Source organism: Leucoraja erinacea, chromosome 25 (genome assembly GCF_028641065.1).
Source record: "Leucoraja erinacea ecotype New England chromosome 25, Leri_hhj_1, whole genome shotgun sequence".
Taxonomy (NCBI): domain Eukaryota; kingdom Metazoa; phylum Chordata; class Chondrichthyes; order Rajiformes; family Rajidae; genus Leucoraja; species Leucoraja erinaceus.
This window is the reverse complement of record NC_073401.1, coordinates 12,055,654-12,083,535: the sequence shown is the minus strand read 5'-3', so window position 1 is coordinate 12,083,535 and position 27,882 is coordinate 12,055,654. Positions and strand designations below refer to the sequence as shown.

Here is a 27,882-nt window from a genome sequence, read left to right as displayed (position 1 = left end):
TGGATGCTTATTTAGATAGATCATCAACTAAAAGAAAATTAAAATCTCAGTCAAGTGAATTTCTAAACTCATATATTAATACTACCAACATTAAGGATGTTTGGAGAATTGAAAACCCATCCAGTCGAGAATATTCTTTTTACTCACCAGTGCATAAAACTTACTCAAGGATAGACTATTTCTTAGTAGACTCTAAACTTATCCCATTTACATATAACTCGCAATATCATAATATTATAATCTCGGACCATGCTCCACTAACATTTATGATTAAACTAAACGGAATGGCCAAGACACAGTCACAATGGAGACTTAACCCCCAAATCTTAAAAGAAAAGCGATGTAATGAATACCTTGTAAAACAGATTAATATGTTTTTTGAGGCTAATGATAGCCCTGGAACCTCTGCCTCCCTTCTTTGGGAAACATTTAAAGCATTTGTGCGAGGAGCATTAATCTCTTCCCAATCATTTCTTAATAAAGAGAATAGGGCCAAACAGCAGACATTGGAAATGGAAATAAGGCAATTAGACATAGAAAATGCAGCAGCACCATCCATGATAAAACACAATAAAATTGCAGTACTGAAATATAAGTTAAACAAAATATACTCAGACCAAGTTATAAAACTTTATCATACAAAACAATTAAATATTGAATTTGGTGATAAACCACAAAAACTATTAGCGCGCCAACTTCGTAAACTGGACGGGGAAAAAACAATTTACAAAATTAGATCAGACAAGGGAGAAACATTAACACTGCCTAAAGATATTAATGATAGATTTTTACAATACTATCAAAAACTGTACTCATCTAAAACGACTGAACAATCAACAGGAATGGAAACATTTCTACAGAAATGTAATCTTACGGGTTTTGATCAGAAAGAGAGAGAATTACTAGGTGCTGAAATTACGGTAAAAGACATCGAAGAGTCAATTAGATCTTTAAAAAATGGAAAGGCCGCAGGTACTGATGGTCTAAGTTCTGAATTTTAAAAAAAATGTTATGATCTGATTTCTCCACGTCTACAGACACTGTACAAATACGCTTACATTCAACAGAATCTTCCAGAAACTCTAAATGAATCTACAATGATACTTATACCAAAAACGGATAAGGATCTTGAAGACCCAGATTCATATAGAGCAATAGCTCTCTTAAATACTAATCAGAAAATATTAACCAAAATCCTATCTTATAGATTGAGCTTAGTGATTAACAAATGAATACACCCCGACCAAATAGGTTTTATTCCAAAACGTTACTCATTTTATAATCTGAGAAGACTATTCAATATTATATACTCAAATAGAATTCCTAATGCAGATCTAGCAATTATTTCGCTAGATGCTGAAAAAGCATTTGACCAGGGAGAATGATCATATTTATTTTCGGTGATGGAAAATTTTCAACTGCTAGAGAAGTACTGTACATGGGTTAAATTGTTATACTCTAACCCAACAGCTAGAATATTAACAAACCAAATGTTATCAACTAAATTTAATCTTTCTAGAGGTTGTAGACAAGGATGTTCACTATCCCCACTGTTATTTGCTCTTGCAATTGAACCATTAGCAGAAAGCGTTAGAAACCATCCAGAATTACATGGGTATAACACTAGAGACACAAGGAATAAAATCTCTTTATATGCAGATGATGTATTAATATATATTGCAAAGTTAGAAACTAGTGTTCCAAATCTATTAAATCTAGTAACTCAATTTGGTCAGTTTTCAGGATATAGAATTAATTGGAATAAAAGTGAAATCATGCCAATAACAAAACTCAATTTACATACATTACAACAATCCCCTTTTAAAATAGTTAAAGATAAACTTAAATATTTAGGAATTTACATAACTAAGACATATACCTCTTTATTTAAACTAAAATGTCCACCCTTACGAATAAACTACACAAGAATATTCAGTATTGGAAAACACTTCCCATTTCAATGCTTGGTAGAATTAATGCTGTAAAAATGATCTTCTTACCGCAACTACTGTACCTATTTCAATTAATCCCGATATATATCCCAAATTCTTTTTTCAAAAAAGTCAATTCCATTGTTACAAGCTTTATTTGGGATTATAAGAATCATAGAATAAGTAAAAAACATTTATGTAAGTCAAAGATAAATGGAGCTTTGGCCTTGCCAAATTTCTTGTTTTATTTCTGGGCAGTCCATATTAAAAACATGAATTTCTGGCTGGAAGAAATGGATCAGAAACCAGATTGGTTAAAGATGAAAAAGGAAGACTGTTTACCTTTTGAAATTGGTTCGATTATATTTGCTCCCACAAAACTGCACAAAAAACCTATAGGGAAAACCCTATAATACATAGTGGAATACGAATCTGGAAACAATTAAAAAAAGCTTTAAAATTGAATAATCTATATTAATAAAAGTCTGATCTTGACCGCTTTTGGCCCAAAGTGCTGCGATTTCTGAGAGAACGGCGCCACCTATGGCTGTCATTTTTGGCCACCTCGCTCAGAGCCCCCCCCTCCGCCTTACGGGACCGGAGGATTTTTCCCATCGATGACAAATCAGAGAGATATTAATGTTTTCAAAAAAAAATCAACATTCTCTCTGCTGCCCCTGCTGGAGGGAGGGGGGGGGGGGGGGGGGGGACTATAAAACCAGGAGGTGGTGTGCCTCACTCAGTCTCTGCAAGATGGATGAAGCCAAGGATCACGTCTCTCTGGGCTCTGAATAACACTGAACAAGTGTCTACTCAACTGTGAGTCCCCTTAATGTGGTTTGAAAATGAAAATATGGTTTGTTTGAAGTAAAAAGGCACTGCCTGCAAAAGTTTGTTTGGGTGCTTTGGCTTGAAGTTAAAAGGCACTACTTACTGCAAATGGTGGCAGGTGCTTTGGCTTGAAGTTGAAAGGCACTACTTACTGCAAATGGTGGCTTGGGTGCTTTGGCTTGAAGTTGAAAGGCACTACTTACTGCAAATGGTGGCGGGAGCTTTGGCTTGTAGATGAAAGGCACTACTTACTGCAAATGGTGGCGGGAGCTTTGGCTTGTAGATGAAAGGCACTACTTACTGCAAATGGTGGTTTGGGTGTTTTGGCTTGAAGTTGAAAGGCACTACTTACGGCAAATGGTGGCTTGGGAGCTTTGGCTTGAAGTTGAAAGGCACTACTTACTGCAAATGGTGGCTAGGGTGCTTTGGCTTGAGGTTGAAAGGCACTACTTACTGCAAATGGTGGCTTGGGTGCTTTAGCTCGAAGTTGAAAAGTACTACTTACTGCAAATGGTGGCTAGGGTGCTTTGGCTTGAAGTTGAAAGGCACTACACTGCAAATGATGGCTTGGGTGCTTTGGCTTGAATTGAAAGGCACTACTGCAAATGCACTTTCTGTTTGCACTGTATATTGATTTTAGATAAAACTCACGGCTGTGATTTTGGTCCATCTTACTCAGTCCCCCTCCGCTGAGCGGGTGCAGAGAATTCTTCCGATCAATGAAAAATAAAAGTGTTATTAGTGTTTAAAAAATGTTGAGAATCTCTCTCCTGTTAAACACGCCATGAAGGCCACACCTTTTCCGGTGGGAGGGGGAGGTGTTATAAAACCCAGAAGTGTCAAGTCAAGTTTATTCATCACATACACATACGAGATGTGCAATGAAATGGGTGTGGCTCAGTCTCTGCATGATGGGAGAGGGGGAGGTCACGACTCTGTCTGAGCTGTGAATCAACTGAACACACTGAATGTCTACTGAACAGTGAGTTTGGTGTTTTGTGTGGTTTTATGGTGGTTTCACCCAGCATGAAATGGTATGAAACTGCACTTGAATTTGGTGACCTTGCACCCTGCTTGAAGTGGAATGAAACTGCACTGAATTTGGTGGCCTTGCACCCTGCTTGAAGTGGTATGAAACTGCACTTGAATTCAGTGGCCTTGCACCCTGCTTGAAGTGGCAGGAAAATCGATTTGAATTTGGTGGCCTTGCACCCTGCTTGAAATTGAATTTCAAGGAATAGCCATGAGTCAACTGCCAGCCCACCAGCCGTGAGTGAGCTGCCAGCAGATCATGCTTGAGGGACTGAGCTGCCACCCCAAGAACCCATACCAGCGCTCCAGAAAGCCCCCCCACTGGCCACCAATATTGGAATTGGCGGCGAGGTGGAATATTGCGTCGGGGGACCAGCCCTCCCATGTGAACATGGGACCCAATGGGTCCCACTTAGTCTAGTATACCACTATATCTTCCCATTGTAAACAATCCTTTATTCAAGCCATCCATATTGGATAAAGGTTTCATACAATGGAAAAATTACGGAATTAAAAAGATTGGACATCTTTATAGGAAAGGCATTTTTCTTTCATTTCAAGAGTTACAACAGAATTATGGATTGCACTCAAATAATTTCTTCAGATATCTACAAATTAGAGATTATGTTAAATCTAATACACAAGTTTATAGGACTAGGGAAGCAGAAATTCTTGATGAATGTTTGAAAAAGCATCCTAACACTGAAAAATTAATAGCTTATATTTATAACACCCTCTTAAATAACGAGGTACCACCGGTGGAATTATATAGATACACATGGGAAAATGAATTAGGTCAACCTATAACAAAAGATATTTGAGACGAAAGTCTACAACATATACATCAATGCTCGTTAAATGCCAGACATGCTTTAATACAATTTAAAGTCTTACACAGATTACATTACTCCAAAATAAAACTAAATAGAATCTTCCCACATATTTCTCCTATCTGTGATACATGTCTGCACCTAGAGGCAAATTTAACACATACTTTTGCAATTTGTACAAAAATTAAAAATTTCTGGACTGATATTTTTGGAATAATTTCTGAAGTTGTTAATACTAAATTGGATCCAGACTCAAAATTAATAATATTTGGAATATTAGAACAAAGTTTAACACTCACAACAAGCCAAATAAACTTCCTCGACTGCAGTATAATAACTGGGAAAAAATGAATATTAACATTTTGGAAAGGCCCTATAACTCCAAAGCAAATCTCTGAAATGATCTTCAGTTGTGAACCGGCACATTGATGCTAAAAGCTAATGGTCCCTGTTTGATTACTGAGGGAAGGATGGATATAAAGATGCTCTCCTGTCGCTGCTGTCTGATCTGCCATTCAACTTTGGTGGTTGATATTTCTCCTCAGTTCACTTTGGGCATATGCACCTCTGACGAAGGGTCTAAAGCCTGAAGACAGCCTGAAGAAGGGTCTTGACCCAAAATGTCACCCATTCCTTTTCTCTCATTGGGAGTGTGCATGGCTAAATTTAACAACATTACAATACAGGACTGAAACAAGAGCGTGGCCAGGGTGGTGATGGTGGCCACAGTGGTGGTTCCTTCCACACCCTAAAAACATGCAGGTTTATAGGCTAATTGTCCTCTGTAACTTGCCCCTGGTGTGGAGGGGGTGGATGACAAGTGAGATAACATAGAACTAGTGTAAATGGATGATCGATAGTCGGTGTGGACTCTGTGGGATGAAAAGCCGGTTTCCATGCTGTATCTCTGAACTAAACAAAACTAATGAAATATAGAACTTCATCTTTAGAGTGGCACAGTGGCGCAGCGGTAGAGTTGCTGCCTTACAGTGTCAGAGACCTGGGTTTCATCCAGACCGTGGGTATGTCTGTACGGAGTTTGTACGTTCTCCCCGTGACCAGTGTATGTCTTCTCTGGGTTTCCTCCCAATGTAACCAATGCCTGCCTTCTCCCCATACCCCTTGATTCTGCTAACCGTTAGAGCTCTATCTAACTCTCTTTTAAATTCATCCAGTGAATTGGCCTCTACTGCCATCTCTGGCAGAGAATTCCACAAATTCACAACTCTCTGGGTGAAAACGTTTTTTCTTATCTCAGTTTTAAATGGCCCTTTATTCTTAGTCTGTGGCCTCTGGTTCTGGACTCCCCCAACATTGGGAACATTTTTCTCTGCATCTAGCTTTAATTTATAAGTTTCTATAATAATCCCTCTCATCCTTCCAAATTCAGAATACAACCCCAGTCTTTCCAATCTTTCCTCATATGACAGTCCCACCATCCCGGGGATTAACCTCGTGAACCTACGCTGCACTGCCTCAATAGCAAGAATGTTCTTCCTCAAAACATCCTTTAGTGCTGAGTTTATGGATTGGTGGATTGGTAAACAAAGTTTGCTATTTAGTACTGCTTTTTTTTAGCAATCCCCGCAGAGTATGTAGAAGCTTTTTTTTCTTCATATTCACTTAACAAAATCTCACACCAATTGATATTTGAAAGAGGCCCAGCCCAAAATCCACTTGGGATTTTTTTAATTGATATTAATTTTTTTTTTAAAGCCAATATATCCCTTCGATATGAGAAGTGGGGTAATGCCCATTGTATTTCACTGACAGAAACAGTGCCTGATAATTCAAGCATGGAAAATCATGAGTTGCAACTGGGAGATGAGCTCACAGGGAACAAAGGTGGACCAGTGAGGAGAGTACGTTGGTTGCTGGTTGACCAGGGGAAAGTGACGACTGGATGCCCTGCAGCAGCCTGGGGTTTGCCAGAATCGGGCACCGCCCATAACAACTGGAATGTGGACAGACACATAAAGCTGGAGTAACTCAGCTGGAGTAACTCAGCAGGTCAGACAGCATCTCTGGGGAAAAGGAATAGTTGACGTTTCGAGTCAAGACACTTCTTCAGACTGGAAAGTGGACTGGACTTGAAAAATAGCACGAAAACATGGTGCCTCACGCGGGCTGAGTAGAATATTTCTGTACAATTGCTAATTGGGGATGTGCTTGGGTATGTCAATACTGCACTGGGCTGTAAGAAAATAATTTCACTGTACGTTTGCACTTTGCACATGTGACAATAAAAACCACTCAACCATTGAATCGGGATCCTTCTTTTGATAGGACTTAATATACAACTCCATAATTCTGTTCCACCAATGCCTTCCATAACATCCATAAATAAATAATTCTCATCCCTGTATAGGGAGGTTTCACGGCAGTCGGGTCACGACCCAAGGCCCGTACTGTTGCTACGCTACTCCAAATGGATTACACGCGATGTACTGCAGGTAGGCACTTACCATTGTTTCCAGCGTAGTGGGCCCGTTAAAACCCACTGAAATTGTCCATTTTTGCGACGTAAATAATTATGGAAATCAGGATAAGCGTGTGAGACATTTAGCATACTTCAGAATTCCAAAAGTGAGGAGAAATGACGGTAGATAGAAACAAGAGCTGAAGGGACAACAACAGCCAGAGTGCTTGGCGAACATTGGCCGTTTGCTCACTGCATTTCATCAAGTAAGGCATCTAAAAAGTTTCAGAAGTGATAAATCTGGCTGTAATTTTTCTAAATCGCCCATGGTTCTCGTGGGTTTTTACATACCAAAAGAAAACACCTCTGAAGTAAAATTTACAGCCAGATTTATCACCTGAGAATTTTTAGATACCAAAGGAATCAAGAAAAAACACAAATAATGCCTTACTTGATGAAATGCAGTGAGCAAACGTGATAATTCCCAATATTTTCAATGTTTACCAAGCACTTTAGCTGCTGTTGTCCCTTCAGTTCTCGCTTCTCTACCTTCATTTCGCTTCACTTTTGGAATTTTGAAGTTGGGTACGATGTCTCTCACACTTACGCCGACTCCCACAATTGTTTTCAGCGCATAAATTCAACATTTTAGCGGTTTTTAACAGGTAGGAATGTACGCGTTTCTAGCATTAATAACATATACATTAATAAATGACGGATGTCTTCCAGTTGGATTTAGCGGCTCTTTGCGTCGAGCCCTATGACCTAGTGACCTTCCGTGCAACCCACCCTATAGATATCGCCAACGCCCTTTGGCTTGTTTAGAGATACAGCATGGAAGCAGGACGATCGGCCCACCGAGTCAACGCCGACCACCGATCACCCGTTCACGCTAGTTCTATGTTATCTCACTTTCTCATCCACTCCCAACACACTTGGGGCAATTTACAGAGGCCAATTAACATACAGACCTGCATGTCTTTGCGATGTGGGAGGAAACTGTAGCACCCGGAGGAAACCCACATGGTCACAGGGAGAACATGCAACCTCCAGCAACTGAGGTCAATGGGTTAACATAGAACTAGAGCGAGTGGGTGATTGATGGTTGGTGTGCTCGGTGGGACAAAGCACCTGTTTCCATGCTACATCTTTCAATCAATTTGTGCTGACCTCAGCAGTTTGTACTGTCTTCCAGTGAGACATCATTGATCAGCCTGATTGCCAGCCCCCACCTCGTCAAAGTCAAAGTCAAAGTCAAAGTCAAAGTCAAAGTCAAAGTAGCCTTTATTGTCATTCAGAACTTGCGGTCTGAACGAAATTTTGTTGCCTTGCAGTCCTACATATAGTAAAAATGAAAAAAACACACAATAAACACAAATTAACATCCACCGCAGTGAGTTCACCAGGCACCTCCTCACTGTGATGGAAGGCAAAAGTCTTAAGTCTTTGTCTCATCCCTTCTTATTCTCCCTCTGCGCCAAGGCGATCCAAGCTTCAGATGTTGTGACCCCGCCGGGTGATGGTAAGTAATGTCAGTCCCGCGGCTGAATCCGAGCTCCGCGAACGGGCCGGTTCAACTCCGCGGCCCGGGGTGGTCGAAACTGCCGCCCTCCAGTCCAGCGGACGCAGCTGTTGTTTCGGGAGCTCCGGAGAACAGGTCCCCAACACTGCCCCAGCGCCGAGGCCGGGTCGCCACTGCTGCTGCCCCAGATCTGAGGCCGGGTCGCCGCTGCCGCCGCCTCTGTTCTCTGGTGCCACAAGATGACCAGTTGCCACATACAAAATATTGTTTTATTGTTAACAAGATTTATCCCAAAGCGTTATGATGAAGAAACAAAGAACTGCAGATGCTGGACTAGACCAAAGATGGACACAAAGTGCTGGAATAATTCAGTGGGTCACGCGGCATCTCTGGAGAAAAAGAGTTACGTTTTGGTTCAGGACCCTTCTTTAGAGTGAAAGTAGGGGTGGATGGAGGGAGGGAGAGAGCTGGAGAGAGAAGGCGAGTTGTGGTCTTTCCTCCCCTCCAACTCAGCCCCGCTCACCGCCAACCCATACTCTCAGTCTGAAGAAAGCTTCCAGACCGGATATGTCACCCATCTTTTTTCTCCAGAAATGTTGTCTGACCCGGTGAGTTATTCCAGCAATCAGCGATATCGTGAAGCCGGGAGGAGGCAGGAGACAAGAACCATGCTGGGTGCAGGGAACATTCACAGTGAACACCGGTGAGGAGGTACACCTGGCTCAGTGTTTGAGGCACTCCAATCGGGCAACGAGTGATTGCGGGACTTTGCACCTTGAAGCCAGCCAAGGATCTCATTCTCTTCCCCACACTTGTGAAGTAAAGTCCAAGGCAAACAATGAGGCTTTGGCGGTGACTTCCTAGACATTGGGCATGGCGTGAAGTCTGAAGAAGGATCTCAATCCTCAAAACGTCGTCTGTCCATCCCCTCCACAGATGCTGCCTGACCCGCTGCGTTCCTCCAGCACTTTGTGTTCTAATGGAGACTCCAGCGTCTGCAATTCATTGTGTCTCCTTACTGGTTATCGCGGTTTCATCTAGCAATATTTTTAGTACTATGGTTGCCTTTTGCATTAGAAGATCAAAAGATTTAAAAATATTAGGGAGAGCGCCCCGCCCAGACCCTTCTTCCCAGAGCAAGTTGGAAGAAAGCAAGCAGCAACATTGGGAGCTGGTTCACAGATTGTCATTCGACTCAGTTCGTAAATGGTCCCAGGTGTTGAGAACAGATGATCGTTGCGGTTCAACTTGTGTTTCTGGTTTTGGTGGAGCTGAGCGAATTGTTGATCTGAAAAGTCTGATGTTGTGAGAAATGAGAGCTTTCTTCAGAGTTTCCTTGAACGTGGAACTGGAGAAGTAGTAAACAAACGGATCGAGCACACTGTTCAAGTAAGTGATGAACAGGGTGTTGATGAAGATCTGCACGGTAACGTCGAACGTCTTGCAATTACTGACGCGGTTTGAGATTAAAACAGCAATTACAGCAACGTTGCTGGGTAGGAAACAGATGATGAAAACCGTCGCCACGACCACCACAAGCTTCGTTGCTCGTTTATATTTGGCCCTCAGTTCAGATTTCATCTGCTTTAGCTTCCAGGCGATACAGCAAGTGGAAAACAGGATGGTCGAAGCCGGTAAAAGGAAATAGAAAATAATAAAAACCATGTTAGTGAAAATCGCTGTGGAACTTAAGGGCTTGAATGGTTCGAACGGCTCACAATTTGTCACATTCATGTGCTGGAACATGCGAGGTTCAGTCAAAACGTGCAAACACATCGCCAGCGTTACAAGCCAAGGAATGCAGGATACCTTCACCGCACCGCTTGTGGTCATTTTGCTCACTTTATGGTGAGGGTGGATCACCTTGAAGTAGCGTTCAAGCGCCATAACCGCCAGGAAAGCAACGCTCACTGCCCGGCTCATAAATATCGTGAATATCTTCAGGCGACAGGCAACATCGCCGAAAATCCAGTCTTTCCCACGGATATAATAGTCAACTCGAAATGGTAGGGCGCAGATTAGCAGAGTGTCCGCGATGGCCAGGTTCAACCCGTACACTGTGGTTGATCTCCAAGTTTTCACATGCAAAGAGAAGACCCACAGAGCAATTGCATTTCCAATGAATCCAAAGATAAATGTTAAAATGAGCATTGGCGCATTGTAGGATGAGTTAATGTCCTCCACTAATGGACAAGACTTGTTCTCGTCACCCATCGTGGAAGTAAACTCAGTTTACTTTGAAAGAGGAATAAGATCAGATGCAGTGTAATATGTACGGGGGGGGGGGGGGGGGGGGGGGGCGGGGTGTTATGTTTCGCATCGTAGATCTGGGGTGGTTCCACGGCCAAAACCGCACATCTAAAATAAGTTACATTGTGAAACTTCCAACAACTCACTGAGAAATCCTACCAAGGTACACGGCAGCCATAAATCACATTGAGGAACCTGGGATTATGTTGAATGGGTTTATTGGAGACACAAGAGACTGCACAAAGTTTCGTTCATAAATTATAGGAGCAGAGTTAGGCCGTTCGGTCCATCAAGTCTACTGTGCCATTCAATCATGGCCATCTTTCCCTCTCAACCCACATTCTCCTGCCTTCTCCCCATAATCCGTGACACCTGCACTAATCAATAATCTATCAATCTTGACCTTAAAAACATCCTTGACTTGGCCCCCACAGCCTTCTGTGGCAATGAATTCCACAGATTCACCACCCTCTGACCAAAGAAATACCTCCTCATCTCCTATCCAAAGCTATGTCCTTTTATTCTGGGGCTATGGGCTCTGGTGCTAGACTCTCCCACCAGTGGAAACATTATTTCCACATCCACTCTATACAAGCCTTTCAAGAAAGTATTGTTTTTTTGTTTCCTAGTTTGCTGTAAGAATTCTGAAACCTGCTTGGCTATTTGGTCTACTTGGGGTTAGGTTTACTATTATCATATGTACCGAGGTACAGTGAAAAGCTTTGTTGCTTTCAAATCTGACATTACTATACAAACAATCAAGCCAAACTCACGAACAATAGGTAAAACATAGGGAAAGATACAGAGTGCAGAATATAATTATCAGCATTGTAGTGCATAAGTTGCAGAGACCAAGTTCAATGTCTGCAATGAGGTAGAGGTGAACCGGATGGTCCCCTAGCTTATTGAAGGACCGTTCAGAAGCCTAGTAACAGAGGGGAAGAAACTGTTCCTCATTCTGGTGGTGAGCGCTTTCCAGCTGCTTTCCATCTGCCTGACGTGAGTGGGGAAAATAAGGGATGACCAAAGTCAGAAAGGTCTTTGTTTATGGAATTAGAAGGAACTGCAGATTGTGGTTTATACCAAAGATTATGCTGTGCTGTTGTGCTGAAGCAAAGCAAGAATTTCATTGTCCCATCTGGGACACATGACAATAAACTCTCTTGAATCTTGAATCTTGGGATAGACACAAAGTGCTGGAGTAACTCAGCGGGTCAGAAAATAAATAGATAACGTTTCAGGTCAAGATGCTTCTTCAGACACTGAACAAGAAGGGTCTCGACCCAAAACATCACAAATGTCCTTTCCCCAGATTGCTGCCTGACACACTGAGTTACTTCACAATTCTGTGTCTATATTCAGTGTAAACCAGCATCTGTAGTTACTTCCTGCACAAGCCAACGATGGGGAGTATTGTCTGTGTGTTCAAGAGAGCAGTCACTGATGATAACACAGTGCTGGACACTCCACTGCTCCCTGACATCTAGCCCCTTGTTCCAGATCTCATTAGGATATCGGTAATTACGAAATTAGAGCAAATCGGTACCACAGCATGGCCGTCCGAAGGGGGGGGGGGGGGGGGGGGTGCGTTGGGTGGGACCCTACCCTCCTTTTCCCCTCAGAGTAAGAAAAAAAATCCCCCCCAAACCCCCCCCCCCAAAAAAAGGAGTGCCCAATCAGCGTTTCCACTTTGGAAACAGCCAGTTCTCCATTCTCCCATCGCCGGGCGGGAGTGGCTGAATCTGAACCCAGCGGCTGTAACCCCAACACCAGACGCCACTGCGGCGGGGCCCGCTCCCCTTGCCTCCCCCCGCCGACGGGGCCCAAGCCATCTCCCCCCACTGACCCCCGATGGGCTCATGTCACCCCCGCTGGGCCCACGCCACCCCCCTGCTGACCCCCTCTGGGCCCACACCACCCCCGATGGGCTCATGTCACCCCCGCTGGGCCCATGCCACCCCCGCTGGGCCCACGCCACCCCCGCTGGGCCCACGCCACCCACGCTGAGCCCACGCCACCCCCCACTGACCCCCGCTGGGGCCCACGCCCCCCCCGCTGGGCACAGGCCCCCCCCGCTGGGCCCACGCCACCCCCGCTGGGCCCACGCCACCCCTGCTGGGCCCCCGCCCCCCCCCCGCCGGGCCCACGCCACCCCCGCTGGGCCCACGCCACCCCCGCTGGGCCCACGCCACCTCCGCTGGGCCCACGCCACCCCCGCTGGGCCCACGCCATCCCCCGCTGACCCCTCTGCGCCCACGCCACCCCCGCTGGGCCCACGCCACCCCCGCTGGGCCCACGCCACCCCGCCACCCCCACTGGGAGGAGATTGATAGATTCTGGATTGATACGGGTGTTGGAGGTAATGGGGAGAAGGCAGGAGAATGGGTTCGAGAGGGAAAGATCTCCCAACTTCTATACTCAATACTCTGACTGATGAAGGCCAAAGTGCCAAAATACTTTTTGACCACCCGATATACCTGAGACATGACCTTCAACGAAACCATGCAACCATCAACCATATCTCTGCCCACCTGGCTAATTAGAAACATATAAATTAGGTGCAGGAGTAGGCCATTCGGCCCTTCGAGCCTGCACCGCCATTCAATATGCCCTCATGTTTTTGATTCCCTACCCTGGTTAAAAGACTGTGCATTCACCCTATTTAGTTTAGTTTAGTTTAGCTGAGTTTAGGGATACAACGTGGAAACAGGTCGACTGAGTCCACACCGACCAATGATCACCCATGCACGAGTTCGATCTTACGCACTAGGGACAATTTTACAGAAGCGAATTAAACTACAAACCCGCATGTCATTGGGACGAGATGTGAAACCAAAGCACCCGGAGGAAACCCACGCGGTCACAGGGAGAATGTACAAACTCCACATAGACAGCACCCGTAGTCAGGATCGAACCTGGCGCTGTAAGGCAGCAACTCTACCGCTGCACCACCACGCCACCCTCATGAGTCCCCTCTTGATTTATTCACCTCTATAAGATCACACCTCAGCATCCCGTGATCCAAGGAATAAAGTGGAAATCCCACATTAAACAACAAAAGAAAAGTTCAGTTTCAGGTCTATGTAGTTCAGAGCTTATTTCGAGGTTGTAGTGTTTAATAGCCTTATGGTTGTAGGGAAGAAGCTGCTCTTGAACCTGAATGTCACAGTTTTTAGGCTCCTACACGTTCTTCATGATGGCAGGAAAACTAATGCCCGATATCTGTCTTTAATGCCAAGGCTGTGAGGTTTACAGGCCCCACCTCCCTCTCTCCCTCTCTCCTTCCCCTCTCCCTCCCACTCTCCCTCCCACTCTCCCACAATCCCCGTAAGGCAGCAACTCTACCTCTGCGCCACTGCGCTGCCCATCAGCTGGTCTATTGTAAGTTGCTAACTTTGACACTGATGTTCAAGTCCCATTTCTAGGTCATAGGCATCAAGGCACATGTAAGGCACAAGGAACCTCCCACCTACATTTCACTATACAACATCTCTGTGTATCCTGTGCATCTTGATCTTCTGGATCAGTCTATAGAAACATAGAAACATAGAAATTAGGTGCAGGAGTAGGCCATTCGGCCCTTCGAGCCTGCACCGCCATTCAATATGATCATGGCTGATCATCCAACTCAGTATCCCGTACCTGCCTTCTCTCCATACCCCCTGATCCCGTTAGCCACAAGGGCCACATCTAACTCCCTCTTAAATATAGCCAATGAACTGGCCTCAACTACCCTCTGTGGCAGAGAGTTCCAGAGATTTACCACTCTCTGTGTGAAAAAAGTTCTTCTCATCTCGGTTTTAAAGGATTTCCCCCTTATCCTTATGCTGTGACCCCTTGTCCTGGACTTCCCTAACATCGGGAACAATCTTCCTGCATCTAGCCTGTCCAACCCCTTAAGAATTTTGTAAGTTTCTATAAGATCCCCTCTCAATCTCCTAAATTCTAGAGAGTATAAACCAAGTCTATCCAATCTTTCTTCATAAGACAGCCCTGACATCCCAGGAATCAGTCTGGTGAGCCGTCTCTGCACTCCCTCTATGGCAATAATGTCCTTCCTCAGATTTGGAGACCAAAACTGTACGCAATACTCCAGGTGTGGCCTCACCAAGACCCTGTACAACTGCAGTAGAACTTCCCTGCTCCTATACTCAAATCATTTTTGCAATGAAAGCTAACATACCATTCGCTTTCTTTACTGCCTGCTGCACATGCATGCCTACCTTCAATGACTGGTGTACCATGACACCCAGGTCTCGCTGCATCTCCCCCTTTCCCAATCGGCCACCATTTAGATAATAGTCTGCTTTCCCATTTTTTTTGCCACCAAAATGGATAACCTCACATTTATCCACATTATACTGCATCTGCCAAACATTTGCCCACTCACCCAGCCTATCCAAGTCACCTTGCAGTCTCCTAGCATCCTCCTCACAGCTAACACTGCCCCCCAGCTTAGTGTCATCCACAAACTTGGAGATATTGCCTTCAATTCCCTCATCCAGATCATTAATATATATTGTAAATAGCTGGGGTCCCAGCACTGAGCCTTGCGGTACCCCACTAGTCACTGCCTGCCATTGTGAAAAGGACCCGTTTACTCCTACTCTTTGCTTCCTGTTTCCCAGCCAGTTCTCTATCCACATCAATACTGAACCCCCAATGCCATGTGCTTTAAGTTTGTATACTAATCTCTTATGTGGGACCTTGTCGAATGCCTTCTGGAAGTCCAGATACACCACATCCACTGGTTCTCCCCTATCCACGCTACTAGTTAATCTGATAATTGATAATTGATCCAAATCCTGCTGCAATCTTTCACAACCATCTTCACTATCTGCAAAACCACTCACTTCTGTATCATCAGCAAACTTGCTAATCTTGCCCTGTTCTATGACGTTTCACAGAGTGCAGTATAGAAGTTGGGAAGTCATGTTGCAGTTGCATAAGAAGTTAGTGAGGCCGCATTCAGAGTATTGTATTCAGTTCTGAGCACCAAGTTATAGGAAAGATGTCATCAAACTGGAAAGGGTACAGTGAAGATTTACGAGGATGTTGCCAGGACTAGACGGCCAGAACTATAGGGAGAGGTTGAGTAGGATGAGGGATGATCTAATAGAGGTGTATAAAATCATGATTTGGATAGATGGTTGAGTCTTTTGCCCAGAGTAAGTGAATCGAGGAGCAGAGGACATAAGTTTAAGGGGAAGGGCAAAAGATTTAATAGGAATCTGAGGGGTATGTTTTTCACACAAAGGATGGTAGGTGTATGGAACAAGCTGCCAGAGGGGGTAGTTGAGGTAGTTGAGGCAGGGACTATTACAACATTTAAGAAACAGTTAGACAGGTACATGGATAGGACAGATTCGGAGGGATATGGATCAAATGTGGGCAGGTGGGGCTAGCGCAGATGAGACATGCACTTTAGCTGCTGTTGTCCCTTCAGTTCTCGCTTCTCTATACCTTCATTTCGCTTCACTTTTGGAATTTTGAAGTTGGGTACGATGTCTCTCACACTTACGCCGACTCCCACAATTGTTTTCAGCGCATAAATTCAACATTTTAGCGGTTTTTAACAGGTAGGAACGTACGCGTTTCTAGCATTAATAACATATACCAGAAATGACGGATGTCTTCCAGTTGGATTTAGCGGCTCTTTGCGTCGAGCCCTATGACCTAGTGACCTTCCGTGCAACCCCCCCTATAGATATCGCCAACGCCCTTTGGCTTGTTTAGAGATACAGCATGGAAGCAGGACGATCGGCCCACCGAGTTAACGCCGACCACCGATCACCCGTTCGCGCTAGTTCTATGTTATCTCACTTTCTCATCCACTCCCAACACACTTGGGGCAATTTACAGAGGCCAATTAACATACAGACCTGCATGTCTTTGCGATGTGGGAGGAAACTGTAGCACCCGGAGGAAACCCACATGGTCACAGGGAGAACATGCAACCTCCATACGGTCAGCAACTGAGGTCAATGGGATAACATAGAACTAGAGCGAGTGGGTGATCGATGGCTGGTGTGCTCGGTGGGACAAAGCACCTGTTTCCATGCTACATTTTTCAATCAATTTGTGCTCACCTCAGCAGTTTGTACTGTCTCCCAGTGAGACATCATTGATCAGCCTGATTGCCAGCCCCCACCTCGTCAAAGTCAAAGTCAAAGTCAAAGTCAAAGTCAAAGTCAAAGTCAAAGTAGCCTTTATTGTCATTCAGAACTTGCGGTCTGAACGAAATTTTGTTGCCTTGCAGTCCTACATATAGTAAAAATGAAAAACACACACACAATAAACACAAATTAACATCCACCGCAGTGAGTTCACCAGGCACCTCCTCACTGTGATGGAAGGCAAAAGTCTTAAGTCTTTGTCTCATCCCTTCTTATTCTCCCTCTACGCCAAGGCGATCCAAGCTTCAGATGTTGTGACCCCGCCGGGTGATGGTAAGTAATGTCAGTCCCGCGGCTGAATCCGAGCTCCGCGAACGGGCTGGTTCAACTCCGCGGCCCGGGGTGGTCGAAACTGCCGCCCTCCAGTCCAGCGGACGCAGCTGTTGTTTCGGGAGCTCCGGAGAACAGGTCCCCAACACTGCCCCAGCGCCGAGGCCGGGTCGCCGCTGCCTCAGTTCTCTGGTGCCACAAGATGACCAGTTGCCACATACAAAATATTATTGTATTGTTAACAAGATTTATCCCAAAGCGTTATGATGAAGAAACAAAGAACTGCAGATGCTGGATTAGACCAAAGATGGACACAAAGTGCTGGAATAACTCAATGGGTCAGGCGGCATCTCTGGAGAAAAAGAGTTATGTTTTGGTTCAGGACCCTTCTTCAGAGTGAAAGTAGGGGTAGATGGAGGGAGGGGGAGAGCTGGAGAGAGAAGGCGAGTTGTGGTCTTTCCTCCCCTCCAACTCAGCCCCGCTCACCGCCAACCCATACTCTCAGTCTGAAGAAAGCTTCCAGACCGGATATGTCACCCATCTTTTTTCTCCAGAAATGTTGTCTGACCCGGTGAGTTATTCCAGCAATCAGCGATATCGTGAAGCCGGGAGGAGGCAGGAGACAAGAACCATGCTGGGTGCAGGGAACATTCACAGTGAACACCGGTGAGGAGATACTCCTGGCTCAGTGTTTGAGGCACTCCAATCGGGCAACGAGTGATTGCGGGACTTTGCACCTTGAAGCCAGCCAAGGATCTCATTCTCTTCCCCACACTTGTGAAGTAAAGTCCAAGGCAAACAATGAGGCTTTGGCGGTGACTTCCTAGACATTGGGCATGGCGTGAAGTCTGAAGAAGGATCTCAATCCTCAAAACGTCGTCTGTCCATTCCCTCCACAGATGCTGCCTGACCCGCTGCGTTCCTCCAGCACTTTGAGTTCTAATCGAGAATCCAGCGTCTGCAATTCATTGTGTCTCCTTACTGGTTATCGCGGTTGCATCTAGCAATATTTTTAGTACTATGGTTGCCTTTTGCATTAGAAGATCAAAAGATTAAAAAATATTAGGGAGAGCGCCCCGCCAGACCCTTCTTCCCAGAGCAAGTTGGAAGAAAGTAAGCAGCAACATTGGGAGCTGGTTCACAGATTGTCATTCGACTCAGTTCGTAAATGGTCCCAGGTGTTGAGAACAGATGATCGTTGCGGTTCAACTTGTGTTTCTGGTTTTGGTGGAGCTGAGCGAATTGTTGATCTGAAAAGTCTGATGTTGTGAGAAATGAGAGCTTTCTTCAGACTTTCCTTGAACGTGGAACTGGAGAAGTAGTACACAAACGGATCGAGCACACTGTTCAAGTAAGTGATGCACAGGGTGTTGCAGAAGACCTGCACGGTAACGTCGAACGTCTTGCAATTACTTACATGGTTTGAGATTAAAACAGCAATTACAGCAACGTTGCTGGGTAGGAAACAGATGATGAAAACCGTCGCCACGACCACCACAAGCCTCGTTGCTCGATTATATTTGCCCATCAGTTCAGATTTCATCTGCTTTAGCTTCCAGGCGATACAGCAAGTGGAAAACAGGATGATCGAAGCCGGTAAAAGGAAGTTGAAAATAATAAAAACCATGTTAGTGAAAATCGCTGTGGGACTTAAGGGCTTGAATGGTTTGAACGGCTCACAATTTGTCACATTCATGTGCGGGAACGTGCGAGCTTCAGTCAAAACGTGCAAACACATCGCCAGCGTTACAAGCCAAACAATGCAGGATACCTTCACCGCACCGCTTGTGGTCATTTTGCTCACTTTATGGTGAGGGTGGATCACCTTGAAGTAGCGTTCAAGCGCCATAACCGCCAGGAAAGCAACGCTCACTGCCCGGTTCATAAATATCGTGAATATCTTCAGGCGACAGGCAACATCGCCGAAAAACCAGTCTTTCCCACGGATGTAATAGTCAACTCGAAATGGTAGGGCGCAGATTAGCAGAGTGTCCGCGATGGCCAGGTTCAACCCGTACACTGTGCTTGATCTCCAAGTTTTCACATGCAAAGAGAAGACCCACAGAGCAATTGCATTTCCAATGAATCCAAAGATAAATGTTAAAATGAGTACTGGCGGATTGTAGGATGAGTTAATGTCCTCCACTAATGGACAAGACTTGTTCTCGTCACCCATCGTGGAAGTAAACTCAGTTACTTTGAAAGAGGAATAAGATGAGATGCAGTGTAATATGTACGTTTGGGGGGGGGGGGGGGGGGGGTTATGCTTCGCATCATAGATCTGGGGTGGTTCCACGGCCAAAACCGCACATCTAAAATAAGTTACATTGTGAAACTTCCAACAACTCACTGAGGAATCCTACCAAGGTACACGGCAGCCATAAATCACATTGAGGAACCTGGGATTATGTTGAATGGGTTTATTGGAGACACAAGAGACTGCACAAAGTTTCGTTCATAAATTATAGGAGCAGCGTTAGGCCATTCGGTCCATCAAGTCTACTGTGCCATTCAATCATGGCTAATCTATCTTTCCTTCTCAAACCTCATTCTCCTGCCTTCTCCCCATAATCCGTGACACCTGCACTAATCAATAATCTATCAATCTTGACCTTAAAAACATCCTTGACTTGGCCCCCACAGCCTTCTGTGGCAATGAATTCCACAGATTCACCACCCTCTGACCAAAGAAATACCTCCTCTTCTCCTATCCAAAGCTATGTCCTTTTATTCTGGGGCTATGGGCTCTGGTGCTAGACTCTACCACTAGTGGAAACATTATTTCCACATCCACTCTATCCAAGCCTTTCAAGAAAGTATTGTTTTTTTGTTTCCTAGTTTGCTGTAAGAATTCTGAAACCTGCTTGGCTATTTGGTCTACTTGGGGTTAGGTTTACTATTATCATATGTACCGAGGTACAGTGAAAAGCTTTGTTGCTTTCAAATCTGACATTACTATGCAAACAATCAAGCCAAACTCACGAACAATAGGTAAAACATAGGGAAAGATACAGAGCGCAGAATATAATTCTCAGCATTGTAGTGCATAAGTTGCAGAGACCAAGTTCAATGTCTGCAATGAGGTAGAGGTGAACACGATGGTCCCCTATCATATTGAAGGACCGTTCAGAAGCCTAGTAACAGAGGGGAAGAAACTGTTCCTCATTCTGGTGGTGAGCGCTTTCCAGCTGCTTTCCATCTGCCTGATGTGAGTGGGGAAAATAAGGGATGACCAAAGTCAGAAAGGTCTTTGTTTATAGAATAAGAAGGAACTGCAGATTGTGGTTTATACCAAAGATTATGCTGTGCTGTTGTGCTGAAGCAAAGCAAGAATTTCATTGTCCCATCTGGGACACATGACAATAAACTCTCTTGAATCTTGAATCTTGAGATAGACACAAAGTGCTGGAGTAACTCAGCGGGTCAGAAAATAAATAGATAACGTTTCAGGTCAACATGCTTCTTCAGACACTGAACAAGAAGGGTCTCGACACAAAACATCACAAATGTCCTTTCTCCAGATTGCTGCCTGACACACTGAGTTACTTCACAATTCTGTGTCTATATTCAGTGTAAACCAGCATCTGTAGTTACTTCGTGCACAAGCCAACGATGGGGAGTATTGTCTGTGTATTCAAGTGAGCAGTCACTGATGATAACACAGCGATGGACACTCCACTGCTCCCTGACATGTAGCCCCTTGTTCCAGATCTCATTAGGATATCGGTAATTACGAAATTAGAGCAAATCGGTACCACAGCATGGCCGTCCGAAGGGGGGGGTGGGGCGTTGGGTGCGACTGTACCCCCCCTTTTCCCCCTCAGAGTAAGAAAAAAAATCCCCCCCCACCCCCCCCCCCCCCAAAAAAAAAATCAGCGTTTCCACTTTGGAAATGGCCAGTTCTCCGTTCTCCCGTCGCCGGGCGGGAGTGGCTGAATCTGAACCCAGCGGCTGTAACCCCAACACCAGACGCCACTGCGGCGGGGGCCCACTCCCCTTGCCTCCCCCGCCGACGGGGGCCCAAGCCATCTCCCCCCCACTGACCCCCGATGGGCCCATGTCACCCCCACTGGGCCCACGCCACCCCCCGCTGACCCCCTCTCTGGCCCACACCACCCCCCGATGGGCCCACGCCACCCCCGCTGGGCCCACGCCACCCCCGCTGGGCCCACGCCACCCCCGCTGTGCCCACGCCACCCCTGCTGGCCCAAGCCACCCCCACTGGGCCCACGCCACCCCCACTGGGAGGAGATTGATAGATTCTTGATTGATATGGGTGTCGGAGGTAATGGGGAGAAGGCAGGAGAATGGGTTCGAGAGGGAAAGATCTCCCAACTTCTATACTCAATACTCTGACTGATGAAGGCCAAAGTGCCAAAATACTTTTTGACCACCTGATATACCTGAGACATGACCTTCAACGAAACCATGCAACCATCAACCATATCTCTGCCCACCTGGCTAATTAGAAACATATAAATTAGGTGCAGGAGTAGGCCATTCGAGCCTGCACCGCCATTCAATATGATCATGGCTGATCATCCAACTCAGTATCCCGTACCTGCCTCTCTCCATACCCCCTGATCCCCTTAGCCACAAGGGCCACATCTAACTCCCTCTTAAATATAGCCAATGAACTGGCCTCAACTACCCTCTGTGGCAGAGAGTTCCAGAGATTCACCACTCTCTGTGTGAAAAAAGTTCTTCTCATCTCGGTTTTTTAAAGGATTTTCCCCCTTATCCTTAAGCTGTGACCCCTTGTCCTGGACTTCCCTAACATCGGGAACAATCTTCCTGCATCTAGCCTGTCCAACCCCTTAAGAATTTTGTAAGTTTCTATAAGATCCCCTCTCAATCTCCTAAATTCTAGAGAGTATAAACCAAGTCTATCCAGTCTTTCTTCATAAGACAGTCCTGACATCCCAGGAATCAGTCTGGTGAACCGTCTCTGCACTCCCTCTATGGCAATAATGTCCTTCCTCAGATTTGGAGACCAAAACTGGACGCAATACTCCAGGTGTGGTCTCACCAAGACCCTGTACAACTGCAGTAGAACTTCCCTGCTCCTATACTCAAATCCTTTTGCAATGAAAGCTAACATACCATTCACTTTCTTTACTGCCTGCTGCACCTGCATGCCTACCTTCAATGACTGGTGTACCATGACACCCAGGTCTCGCTGCATCTCCCCCTTTCCCAATCGGCCACCATTTAGATAATAGCCTGCTTTCCCCTTTTTGCCACCAAAATGGATAACCTCACATTTATCCACATTATACTGCATCTGCCAAACATTTGCCCACTCACCCAGCCTATCCAAGTCACCTTGCAGTCTCCTAGCATCCTCCTCACAGCTAACACTGCCCCCCAGCTTAGTGTCATCCGCAAACTTGGAGATATTGCCTTCAATTCCCTCATCCAGATCATTAATATATATTGTAAATAGCTGGGGTCCCAGCACTGAGCCTTGGTGGTGGTACCCACTAGTCACTGCCTGCCATTGTGAAAAGGACCCGTTTTACTCCTACTCTTTGCTTCCTGTTGCCAGCCAGTTCTCTATCCACATCAATACTGAACCCCCCATGCCGTGTGCTTTAAGTTTGTATACTAATCTCTTATGTGGGACCTTGTCGAAAGCCTTCGAAAAGGGGGGGGGGTTTATGCTTCGCATCATAGATCTGGGGTGGGTCCATCGGCCAAAACCGTTGGTTCTAAAAAAAGGTACATTGTGAAACTTCCAAACAATTTTTTCCAAATAAAAATCCTACAACACTCACTGAGAAATCGGCAGCCCCAACAAAAATCTGACATCCTACCAAGGTACACGGCAAGCCATAAAATCACTTATGTCGATAGCTTTGAATGGGTTTATTGGAGACACAAGAGAGACTGCACAAAAGTTTCGTTCATAAATTATAGGAGCAGCGTTTAGGCCCATTCGGTCCATCAAATTCTACTGTGCCATTCAATCATGGCTAATCTATCTTTCCTCTCTCAAACCTCATTCTCCTGCCTTCTCCCCATAATCCGTGACACCTGCGCTAATCAATAATCTATCAATCTTGACCTTAAAAACATCCTTGACTTGGCCCCCACAGCCTTCTGTGGCAATGAATTCCACAGATTCACCACCCTCTGACCAAAGAAATACCTCCTCTTCTCCTATCCAAAGCTATGTCCTTTTATTCTGGGGCTATGGGCTCTGGTGCTAGACTCTACCACTAGTGGAAACATTATTTCCACATCCACTCTATCCAAGCCTTTCAAGAAAGTATTGTTTTTTTGTTTCCTAGTTTGCTGTAAGAATTCTGAAACCTGCTTGGCTATTTGGTCTACTTGGGGTTAGGTTTACTATTATCATATGTACCGAGGTACAGTGAAAAGCTTTGTTGCTTTCAAATCTGACATTACTATGCAAACAATCAAGCCAAACTCACGAACAATAGGTAAAACATAGGGAAAGATACAGAGTGCAGAATATAATTATCAGCATTGTAGTGCATAAGTTGCAGAGACCAAGTTCAATGTCTGCAATGAGGTAGAGGTGAACCGGATGGTCCCCTAGCTTATTGAAGGACCGTTCAGAAGCCAGGTAACAGAGGGGAAGAAACTGTTCCTCATTCTGGTGGTGAGCGCTTTCCAGCTGCTTTCCATCTGCCTGACGTGAGTGGGGAAAATAAGGGATGACCAAAGTCAGAAAGGTCTTTGTTTATGGAATTAGAAGGAACTGCAGATTGTGGTTTATACCAAAGATTATGCTGTGCTGTTGTGCTGAAGCAAAGCAAGAATTTCATTGTCCCATCTGGGACACATGACAATAAACTCTCTTGAATCTTGAATCTTGGGATAGACACAAAGTGCTGGAGTAACTCAGCGGGTCAGAAAATAAATAGATAACGTTTCAGGTCAAGATGCTTCTTCAGACACTGAACAAGAAGGGTCTCGACCCAAAACATCACAAATGTCCTTTCCCCAGATTGCTGCCTGACACACTGAGTTACTTCACAATTCTGTGTCTATATTCAGTGTAAACCAGCATCTGTAGTTACTTCCTACACAAGCCAACAATGGGGAGTATTGTCTGTGTGTTCAAGGGAGCAGTCACTGATGATAACACAGCGATGGACACTCCACTGCTCCCTGACATGTAGCCCCTTGTTCCAGATCTCATTAGGATATCGGTAATTACAAAATTAGAGCAAATCGGTACCACAGCATGGCCGTCCGAAGGGGGGGGGGGGGGGGTGCGTTAGGTGCGACCGTACCCCCCTTTTCCCCCTCAGAGTAAGAAAAAAATCCCCCCCAAAACCCCCCCCCAAAAAAAAAAAAAAAAAATCAGCGTTTCCACTTTGGAAACAGCCAGTTCTCCATTCTCCCATCACCGGGTGAGAGTGGCTGAATCTGAACCCAGCGGCTGTAACCCCAACACCAGACGCCGCTGCGGCGGGGCCCGCTTCCCTTGCCTCCCCCCGCTGACGGGGCCCAAGCCATCTCCCCCCCACCACGCCACCCCCGCTGGGCCCATGCCACCCCCCGCTGGGCCCATGCCACCCCGACTGGGCCCACGCCACCCCCGCTGGGCCCACGCCACCCCCGCTGGGCCACGCCCACCCCCCGCTGGGCCCACGGCCACCCCCGATGGGCCCACGCCACCCCCCACTGACCCCCGATGGGGCCCACACCACCCCCCACTGACAACCCCCCGATGGGCCCACGCCACCCCCACTGGGAGGAGATTGATAGATTCTTGATTGATATGGGTGTCGGAGGTAATGGGGAGAAGGCAGGAGAATGGGTTCGAGAGGGAAAGATCTCCCAACTTCTATACTCAATACTCTGACTGATGAAGGCCAAAGTGCCAAAATACTTTTTGACCACCTGATATGCCTGAGACATGACCTTCAACGAAACCATGCAACCATCAACCATATCTCTGCGCACCTGGCTAATTAGAAACATAGAAACATAGAAATTAGGTGCAGGAGTAGGCCATTCGGCCCTTCGAGCCTGCACCGCCATTCAATATGATCATGGCTGATCATCCAACTCAGTATCCCGTACCTGCCTTCTCTCCATACCCGCTGATCCCCTTAGCCACAAGGGCCACATCTAACTCCCTCTTAAATATAGCCAATGGACTGGCCTCAACTACCCTCCGTGGCAGAGAGTTCCAGAGATTCACAACTCTCTGTGTGAAAAAAGTTCTTCTCATCTCGGTTTTAAAGGATTTCCCCCCTTATCCTTAAGCTGTGACCCCTTGTCCTGGACTTCCCTAACATCGGGAACAATCTTCCTGCATCTAGCCTGTCCAACCCCTTAAGAATTTTGTAAGTTTCTATAAGATCCCCTCTCAATCTCCTAAATTCTAGAGAGCATAAACCAAGTCTATCCAGTCTTTCTTCATAAGACAGTCCTGACATCCCAGGAATCAGTCTGGTGAACTGTCTCTGCACTCCCTCTATGGCAATAATGTCCTTCCTCAGATTTGGAGACCAAAACTGTATGCAATACTCCAGGTGTGGCCTCACCAAGACCCTGTACAACTGCAGTAGAACTTCCCTGCTCCTATACTCAAATCCTTTTGCAATGAAAGCTAACATACCATTCGCTTTCTTTACTGCCTGCTGAACCTGCATGCCTACCTTCAATGACTGGTGTACCATGACACCCAGGTCTCGCTGCATCTCCCCCTTTCCCAATCGGCCACCATTTAGATAATAGTCTGCTTTCCCGTTTTTGCCACCAAAATGGATAACCTCACATTTATCCACATTATACTGCATCTGCCAAACATTTGCCACTCACCCAGCCTATCCAAGTCACCTTGCAGTCTCCTAGCATCCTCCTCACAGCTAACACTGCCCCCCAGCTTAGTGTCATCCGCAAACTTGGAGATATTGCCTTCAATTCCCTCATCCAGATCATTAATATATATTGTAAATAGCTGGGGTCCCGGCACTGAGCCTTGCGGTACCCCACTGCCTGCCATTGTGAAAAGGACCCGTTTACTCCAATTTTTTTTCCAGCCAGTTCTCTATCCACATCAATACTGAACCCCCAATGCCGTGTGCTTTAAGTTTGTATACTAATCTCTTATGTGGGACCTTGTCGAAAGCCTTCTGGAAGTCCAGATATACCACATCCACTGGTTCTCCCCTATCCACGCTACTAGTTACATCTGATAATTGGTAATTGATCCAAATCCTGCTGCAATCTTTCACAACCATCTTCACTATCTGCAAAACCACTCACTTCTGTATCATCAGCAAACTTGCTAATCTTGCCCTGTTCTATGACGTTTCACAGAGTGCAGTATAGAAGTTGGGAAGTCATGTTGTAGTTGCATAAGAAGTTAGTGAGGCCGCATTCAGAGTATTGTATTCAGTTCTGAGCACCAAGTTATAGGAAAGATGTCATCAAACTGGAAAGTGTACAGTGAAGATTTACGAGGATGTTGCCAGGACTAGAGGGCCAGAACTATAGGGAGAGGTTGAGTAGGATGAGGGATGATCTAATAGAGGTGTATAAAATCATGATTTGGATAGATGGTTGAGTCTTTTGCCCAGAGTAAGTGAATCGAGGAGCCGAGGACATAAGTTTAAGGGGAAGGGCAAAAGATTTAATAGGAATCTGAGGGGTATGTTTTTCACACAATGGATGGTAGGTGTATGGAACAAGCTGCCAGAGGGGGTAGTTGAGGTAGTTGAGGCAGGGACTATTACAACATTTAAGAAACAGTTAGACAGGTACATGGATAGGACAGATTCGGAGGGATATGGATCAAACGTGGGCAGGTGGGACTAGTGCAGATGAGACATGCTGGGCTGAAGGGCCTGTTTCCACACTGTATCACTCTATGGCTTTATCTATCTTTCCCTCTCAAACCCATTCTCCTGCCTTCTCCCCATTACCTCCGACACCCGTATCAATCAAGAATCTATCAATCTCCTCCTAAAAAATGTCCATTGACTTGACCTACACAGCTGCCTGTGGCAATGAATTCCACAGTTCACCACCCTCTGAGTTAAAAAATTCCTGCTCATCTCCTTCCTAAAGGAATGTCTTTTAATTCTGAGGCTGTGGCCACTGGTCCTTGGCTCTCCCAGTAGTGGAAACATCCTCTCCAAATCCACCCCATCCAGGTTTTTACCAGGCTGGGACAGACGGCAGCAGCTTCACACCGTGCCCCAAAGCCTATTCATATTCTCCGCAGATGCTGCCTGACCCACTGAGTTACTCCAGCACTTTGTGACTATTTCCCCTTCACCCATTTGCCCAAGCCCACTCTCTCTCCCCCCCCCCCCCCCCCCCTTTCCGATGTTCCTTTCCACCCATAAACCTCTCTCTGCCTTCACTCCTCTTTCAAATCTGCTCTACTTATATACATGCATTTTTCTTCTTCACTTTTTAGTCATAGAATGATGCAGTGTGGAAACAGGCCCTTCAGCCCAACTTGCCCACACCGACCAACATGACCCATCTAAACTAGTCCCACTCACACGCGTTTGGCCCATATCTATCTAAATCTGTCGTATCCATGTACGTGTCCAAATGTCTCTTAAACATTAGGATAGTCCCAGCCTTAACTACCTCTTCTAGCAGCTCGTTACATACACCCAGC

The 27,882-nt window shown here is 45.7% G+C and overlaps 2 protein-coding genes across 2 annotated transcripts; both read right to left on the bottom strand.

Annotated features, from left to right (window-relative positions):
• Window positions 1–9,141: 9,141 nt before the first annotated feature.
• On the bottom strand, window positions 9,142–10,779 carry LOC129709324 (hydroxycarboxylic acid receptor 3-like). The gene has a single exon (XM_055655604.1). The coding sequence runs from the start codon at window positions 10,777–10,779 to the stop codon at window positions 9,742–9,744; it is 1,038 nt and encodes a 345-aa protein (XP_055511579.1). The 3' UTR covers window positions 9,142–9,741.
• Window positions 10,780–17,177: 6,398 nt separating this feature from the next.
• Window positions 17,178–19,443, bottom strand: LOC129709278 (hydroxycarboxylic acid receptor 3-like). Its single transcript, XM_055655545.1, has one exon. It carries the CDS (start codon window positions 19,435–19,437, stop codon window positions 18,400–18,402), a length of 1,038 nt encoding a protein of 345 aa, XP_055511520.1. The 5' UTR covers window positions 19,438–19,443; the 3' UTR covers window positions 17,178–18,399.
• Between the last annotated feature and the right edge of the window lie 8,439 nt (window positions 19,444–27,882).

What these genes read in the sequence shown, in the direction of transcription:
- LOC129709324 (XM_055655604.1), bottom strand. Translation starts at nt 10,779, where the DNA reads ATGGGTGACGAGAACAAGTCTTGTCCATTAGTGGAGGACATTAACTCA.
- LOC129709278 (XM_055655545.1), bottom strand. Translation starts at nt 19,437, where the DNA reads ATGGGTGACGAGAACAAGTCTTGTCCATTAGTGGAGGACATTAACTCA.